This window comes from Tupaia chinensis, unplaced genomic scaffold (assembly GCF_000334495.1).
Source record: "Tupaia chinensis unplaced genomic scaffold, TupChi_1.0 Scaffold000569_1, whole genome shotgun sequence".
NCBI lineage: Eukaryota > Metazoa > Chordata > Mammalia > Scandentia > Tupaiidae > Tupaia > Tupaia belangeri.
This window is the reverse complement of record NW_006160083.1, coordinates 1,560,094-1,567,894: the sequence shown is the minus strand read 5'-3', so window position 1 is coordinate 1,567,894 and position 7,801 is coordinate 1,560,094. Positions and strand designations below refer to the sequence as shown.

At 40.9% G+C, this 7,801-nt stretch overlaps 1 protein-coding gene across 2 annotated transcripts in view; it reads left to right on the top strand.

The window, feature by feature from the left end:
• SNTN (sentan, cilia apical structure protein) overlaps positions 1-7,491 on the top strand; it is a 19,716-nt gene extending 12,225 nt beyond the window's left edge. The window contains exons 1-2 of one of the 2 annotated variants that reach the window (XR_003550985.1): positions 467-572; positions 7,229-7,281. Coding sequence is in view for 1 of the 2 variants with exons in the window: in XM_027775539.1 (XP_027631340.1) it covers positions 7,229-7,387 (159 nt within the window). In the remaining variant the exon portion in view is untranslated. Of the gene's footprint in view, positions 1-466; positions 573-7,228 lie in introns of those variants that run through there. The other variant, XM_027775539.1, reaches the window with a different exon arrangement.
• The last annotated feature ends 310 nt before the right edge of the window (positions 7,492-7,801 follow it).

Here is a 7,801-nt window from a genome sequence, read left to right as displayed (position 1 = left end):
TAAATTCCACAAAAGCAGAGCTTTATTTTATTCAATGAGGTGCCCTAAATGGCAAAGACTGAGCCTAGCACGCAATAGTTGCTCCACAATTTTTTGTTGAATAACTAGATGAAACTACAGATCAGAAAGCCAAAGTTTAGAGAGTTGAGTTGCTTTTCTAAGATCACATCACAAGCAGTTGCTAACTCTTACCCTAAGTCTACTAAGTTTAATTGCTACAGATGGAACTTTTGTATTCCATAATTTAAAGATGCAAGATCAGACACTCCCGTGTTCCACTCCTGGGTAGTGCAAAGGGAAAAAGGACTGGGTCACATTGCTATACTCCTTTCCAGCCTGTTCTCCATAGCTCCTTTGGAAGGTGTGGCCCTACATCTGGGGAAGGGTTATTTCTAACCTAGGACATTTCGTTGCATGTGTTTTCCCTCACAGCTCTGGGAAAGGGCTCAGATCTGGAAAAAGCCATCGCTACTGCTGCTCTGATTTTCCGAAATTCTTCTGACCCTGATGGTAAACTTGGAAAAGCTACTGCCAAAAATCTGCTGCAAACCCAATTTAGGAATTTCACAGAGGTAAGAGAGTTAACATGCATGGAGAAATAGGGGTCATACCATAATATCTGGCCCAAAGACCAACAACTCTAGCTCAAAGCCTCTATCATGTTGTTTCATTCAGCAAATATTTATTGAGCATCTACTGAATATGAGGCAATAAGCTAGGTACTGAGGTTAAAACAATGAACAAGCTAAAAATTCGACAGAGTAAAAAAGAAGCTAAAAAAAACCATTAGAAATATTCAAAAGGTGTGAAAGAGTAAGAATACAATGAGAGACAAAAACAAAGAGACCATCTTGGGGTGGGTGGTAAAAGAAGGGCTCCTGGAAAATTAAGGTATAGCTAAGATCTGGAGAATTAATAGGAGTTAGCAAGGCAAGGGCAATGAGAATGATAGCCTTCCAAGCAGAGGGAACATCCTATGCAAAGGCCCTAAGGCAGGTCAAAGTCCTAGAAGGTCAGTAAGCAGTTGGTGAGAAGCAGGGGTAGGAAGTAGGCCCTGATGGGAGAAGAAGCAAAGGAGTTTGAGAGAAGCCAAAACTTTCAGAGGCACACCCTAGGGGAAGGAGGAAGCCAAGAATAGTTTCTAAGTCCAGGTGTAAAGAAATTATACCAGCTGCAGCACAGAGAACAGATTGGGGTGGAGGTGGCGGCGGGACAAGTAAGGGAATAACTTCGGGAAGCCATCCAAAGATGATGATGGCTGGGACTGGAGTAGTGAAAATGGAGTGAAACAGACAAATGACAGAGATATTTACAAGGCAGAATGAATGGGGCCTGAAAACCAGTTGAACATGAGAGTTGAAGGAGAAAGGGGACTAAATAATGACACCCCCACTTCTGATTTATGGAAGGAATGGGTGGTGGTCCCATTCTCAGAGAAAAGAAAGACTGGGAAACAAACAGATCTGAGGGGGTGTGGAAATGAAGAGGTGTGAGTTTTCTTAGAATGTGTCAATTTTAAGATGTCCATGAAACATTCAAATGGAGAAACTCAGCAACAAGATATGTGACTTAAGAAGGCAAAATGGAGATCTGTGCTTGAAATATAGAAATAAGAGTTAGCAAAGACCGGCAGATGGCATGGTGGTTAAGGCGCTGGGCTCCCACATGGCTGACCATTGTTCGAGTCCTAGCCCTGGTGGCCTGCTTTCTCACTTTCCCCTCTTTCTTTCTCTCCCCCTCTTTCACTCTGGTCAAAATTAAAATAAATAAAGTTAAATAAAATAATTATTTGAAAAAAAAAGAGTTAGCAACATATAAATACCACTGACCTAAAGGGTACGTATACACACATACGTACGTATGGTTCTGTGTACTACACTAATATAGACATCATTCACTGGGGGAAGATGGGTCACGGGTACAACTTCCAGTAATTCTACAATTATTTCAGAAGAGTGTGTGTGTGAGAAAGGGAGAGAGTATGGTATAATTCACAGAAAAATTACTGGAAAGAAATATTAGTAGTAATTAGGCATCTTTGGGTAATGGGGTAAAGAGCCATGTTTATATTCTTCTTCTTAAGCATTTTTCCCCTAAACTTTATTAAATGTGTGTTATTTTTAAAATAAAATATTTTTAAAGAAAATCTGTCCTTCAGGCCGAATAGGCAAAATTAGTAACAGAGAAAAGGTGTGGAAAGTCTTTTTAACAAGGCAGATGGAACCAGCAGTTGGTGTAATGGCTGTCGCTGGACTCCCATGTAGTCGACCGTGGTTGGAGTCCCAGATCCAGTGGCTTAAACTCAGGCCGGGCATGTGTGCATATGTGCCCAAGATCCCAAGAAGAGAATGGAGGAGAAGGGACTGCAGCATGGACAGCCTCCTGGGGGGCAATTTCTTGCTCTCTGTCTCTCTGTATATCTGTCTTTCTGGTGAGCACATGTGCCCTATAACAAAAACCTCTCCAAATAAATAAATTTTTAAAAAGGCATACGAATCAATCCTATGCCATCTCCTGTGTCACAGGCCAAAAACAATGGCATATTTCAGAGAGAAGGGGCTTCTGGAGGTATGGGGCCTTTTTTTACCTGAAAAATCCCAAGTGAACTTTTAGCAAGTATGAAAATGAGGGCCTCATGAATGCATCATCTGGATCTACGTTATCACCTCTGAGAGAACACCAGAGGAAAAACATTAAAACCAAGTCATTGGGAAAGATGCTTTCAGTCTCTATCCCTCAGTCCATACTAAACCAGAGAAAGGCAGCCAACCCCAATTTAGGAATTTCACAGAGGTAAGAGAGTTAACATGCATGGAGAAATAGGGGTCATACCATAATATCTGGCCCAAAGACCAACAACTCTAGCTCAAAGCCTCTATCATGTTGTTTCATTCAGCAAATATTTATTGAGCATCTACTGAATATGAGGCAATAAGCTAGGTACTGAGGTTAAAACAATGAACAAGCTAAAAATTCGACAGAGTAAAAAAGAAGCTAAAAAAAACCATTAGAAATATTCAAAAGGTGTGAAAGAGTAAGAATACAATGAGAGACAAAAACAAAGAGACCATCTTGGGGTGGGTGGTAAAAGAAGGGCTCCTGGAAAATTAAGGTATAGCTAAGATCTGGAGAATTAATAGGAGTTAGCAAGGCAAGGGCAATGAGAATGATAGCCTTCCAAGCAGAGGGAACATCCTATGCAAAGGCCCTAAGGCAGGTCAAAGTCCTAGAAGGTCAGTAAGCAGTTGGTGAGAAGCAGGGGTAGGAAGTAGGCCCTGATGGGAGAAGAAGCAAAGGAGTTTGAGAGAAGCCAAAACTTTCAGAGGCACACCCTAGGGGAAGGAGGAAGCCAAGAATAGTTTCTAAGTCCAGGTGTAAAGAAATTATACCAGCTGCAGCACAGAGAACAGATTGGGGTGGAGGTGGCGGCGGGACAAGTAAGGGAATAACTTCGGGAAGCCATCCAAAGATGATGATGGCTGGGACTGGAGTAGTGAAAATGGAGTGAAACAGACAAATGACAGAGATATTTACAAGGCAGAATGAATGGGGCCTGAAAACCAGTTGAACATGAGAGTTGAAGGAGAAAGGGGACTAAATAATGACACCCCCACTTCTGATTTATGGAAGGAATGGGTGGTGGTCCCATTCTCAGAGAAAAGAAAGACTGGGAAACAAACAGATCTGAGGGGGTGTGGAAATGAAGAGGTGTGAGTTTTCTTAGAATGTGTCAATTTTAAGATGTCCATGAAACATTCAAATGGAGAAACTCAGCAACAAGATATGTGACTTAAGAAGGCAAAATGGAGATCTGTGCTTGAAATATAGAAATAAGAGTTAGCAAAGACCGGCAGATGGCATGGTGGTTAAGGCGCTGGGCTCCCACATGGCTGACCATTGTTCGAGTCCTAGCCCTGGTGGCCTGCTTTCTCACTTTCCCCTCTTTCTTTCTCTCCCCCTCTTTCACTCTGGTCAAAATTAAAATAAATAAAGTTAAATAAAATAATTATTTGAAAAAAAAAGAGTTAGCAACATATAAATACCACTGACCTAAAGGGTACGTATACACACATACGTACGTATGGTTCTGTGTACTACACTAATATAGACATCATTCACTGGGGGAAGATGGGTCACGGGTACAACTTCCAGTAATTCTACAATTATTTCAGAAGAGTGTGTGTGTGAGAAAGGGAGAGAGTATGGTATAATTCACAGAAAAATTACTGGAAAGAAATATTAGTAGTAATTAGGCATCTTTGGGTAATGGGGTAAAGAGCCATGTTTATATTCTTCTTCTTAAGCATTTTTCCCCTAAACTTTATTAAATGTGTGTTATTTTTAAAATAAAATATTTTTAAAGAAAATCTGTCCTTCAGGCCGAATAGGCAAAATTAGTAACAGAGAAAAGGTGTGGAAAGTCTTTTTAACAAGGCAGATGGAACCAGCAGTTGGTGTAATGGCTGTCGCTGGACTCCCATGTAGTCGACCGTGGTTGGAGTCCCAGATCCAGTGGCTTAAACTCAGGCCAGGCATGTGTGCATATGTGCCCAAGATCCCAAGAAGAGAATGGAGGAGAAGGGACTGCAGCATGGACAGCCTCCTGGGGGGCAATTTCTTGCTCTCTGTCTCTCTGTATATCTGTCTTTCTGGTGAGCACATGTGCCCTATAACAAAAACCTCTCCAAATAAATAAATTTTTAAAAAGGCATACGAATCAATCCTATGCCATCTCCTGTGTCACAGGCCAAAAACAATGGCATATTTCAGAGAGAAGGGGCTTCTGGAGGTATGGGGCCTTTTTTTACCTGAAAAATCCCAAGTGAACTTTTAGCAAGTATGAAAATGAGGGCCTCATGAATGCATCATCTGGATCTACGTTATCACCTCTGAGAGAACACCAGAGGAAAAACATTAAAACCAAGTCATTGGGAAAGATGCTTTCAGTCTCTATCCCTCAGTCCATACTAAACCAGAGAAAGGCAGCCAACTTCTGGATCTCTCTAGTAGCAGACACATCCAAGCTTCAATATAATCCTACTCACAGCTCAAAGTAGGCATCAGGAAGCACGACCATATCTCAAGCAACTCAAGGGGACAGCTCACCCTAGGACATTCTCAGATCAATGGTGATAGCTGAACTTCACTTGGCAAACATGCAGAGTGATGTCAGAATACAGCTTTGGCCCAACACCGCTCTCTGTGAGGTGTTTTGGGGCAAGTACATACATGTGGGTCAGTGGCAAGAGGATCACAGCCCACTTACTTCCTCACGGGGCTTTCTCCCAAACCTGCAAGTGCAGTTTTTAGGTAAACTGAGCTGGACCTTTAGGCTGATGCCTGAGCTTTAAGGGGGAACATCTATCTCCTCTCCTATAAATCTAAACATTATTTTTGGTATTTTAATACTCTATCACCAGTTAGATATAATAAAACTAGCACCTTAAGGCATTGCTAAGAACATTTAAAAACAGATAGCTGGTCCTCCTCTCGAGAAGAGGAGTAACTCAAGTAACTTGGCCCATGGTAGGTATATTTTGGTATGAAACCATGATTTATAGTCTCATCAACCCGATTTTAGAGCCCATACCCTCTTTTTTTTTTTTTTTTTTTTAAGTTTTTTTTTCCATAGAGCATGTGTGCTTATGAGAAAGAGAAATGAGAAATCAGTCCCTGGGGGGATGGCCATACCATAATCCCTGCAAGCTCTGTGCTTACAAATATACAAGCATGTGTGTGAACAGTGACCTTTGAGTGCACAGTGTGTTGTTCTTCTAATAAAGTAGTCACATCTCTGTCTTGGAATCTGACTCTTCCCAAATAGCACTCAGCTCTCTTGGGGAGCTTCTATCACCCTCATTGATAGGGTAACCTCATGAGGAGAGCCAGACTAGAAAAACAAGAACGTGTCTATACCTGGAAGAGCACAGTGCCATCATTGTAAAAGTGCCTCAGTCTCCCTGTCATAGTTCCTTACAGCCAGCGTGGGTGAGCATCTGGGGTTGAACTAAATGCAAACACAATTAAGTATATAGTGAATCAAACAGCCTTAGTGTTAATGTCACTGGGCAAGATATTAGACAAGCTGTGGTTTGAAACTGAAAAGTTTCTCTATATAGTATTCAGATGTGTCCCTTCAGTCTGACCATTTATAAGGATTACAAACTTGGCTTTGATTTAGATAACACAAAATGCTGAACAATCTTTCAAAGTGCATTTTTTAACATATGTTACTCTATATTTCTGGATAATCTTATTGTTTAGGTGAACATATAGTAAACACTTCTCATAACAAAGGTAGTAAATTTTGAAAATCTGAAAACATGACAATATCCATATTGGAAAAAAAAGAAAGTTAAGAACATGGGTGAAATGTTAAGAGTACGGGCTCCTTGGGGACAGCAGATGACATGGTGGTTAAGGCACTGGACTAACACATGGCTGACGCACTTCAAGTCCTGGACTGGGCAGCTTGAAAATCACACCAGGCATATGCGTATGCATGACCAAGATCCCAGGAGGAGAACGGAGAAGGGATTATGGTGCGGCCATCCCCCCAGGGAGTGACTTCTCACTTTTCTCTCTTTCTCTCTCTCTCTCTTGTGGACATGTTCTATGGCAAAAACATTTGAAAGAGAGAAAGAGAGAGAGAGAGAGAGGAAGGAAGGAAAGAAGGAAGGAAGGAGTGAGTGAGTGAGTATGGGTAGATAAGACCATAAATCATGGTTCCATACCAAAATCTACCTACCATGGGCCAAGTTACTTAATTCTCACTAGTCTCTACTCTGCATCTGTAGAATGGGAATAACAGTGTCTGTTCACTAAGGTCACTGTGAGAATTACATGAGATAACCCATTAAAATATTTAAGACAGTGGTCGGAGGCCAGCAGATGGTGCAGTGGTTATGTCACTGGATTCCCACATGGCAGACCTCAGATGAGTACCAGATCTGGTGTCTTAAGGGATTGTCACATGGCCATCTTCCCGGGGCGGGGGGGGGGGGATTTCTCACTTTCTTTCTCTCCATCTCTGTCTATCTCTCCAGCAACAGCATGCACCCTATAGCAAAAACCTCTATTTAAAAAAAAAAAATGGTTGACTGAGAAGACTACTGCTGGCAATTTGACATGCTAATATTATTAATAATGTCTATTATTGCATGTTTGCTATAAACCCAACATTTACACAGTAAATTTTGCTTTAACTTTTTCTCCTTGATTTTCACAGGGACAAGAAACCAAGCCAAAATACAGAGATATCCTTTCTGAACTCGATGAGCACATGGAAAATAAGCTCGATTTTGAGGATTTCATGATCTTGCTCTTAAGCATCACCATCTTGTCAGATCTGCTACAAAATATATGGAGTGTAAAAATTATGAAATAGTTTTTAATGTGTAGTTAGATAAAACATCAGCAAAATACTTTTCCATCTATAATTGACTGGACACACTGAACATACATCTGGGATTGTCTAGAATAGTTTTGATTGCTAATATTTAGACCAATTACAACTCCAAAAGTTTACACACACTCCTCAGGAATGTTTGAATAATATGATCTCTGGGTCCTGTAGAACATGGTATTTTTTTACACCACTGAATATAAAATAGCTTTTGCTAAGTCAGTAGATACCCAGAGCACCCTTCTTATAGTTATTGATTGATTCATTCATTCATTTGTTCATTAAATGATAGTTGTTGAGCATCTACTTGATGGTACTGCTGAGGATGCAAAAATGAAGTGGCTAGACAATTCCTTTCTAGACATACTTGCTGAAGTCTGCCAGAAGAAATGGTTG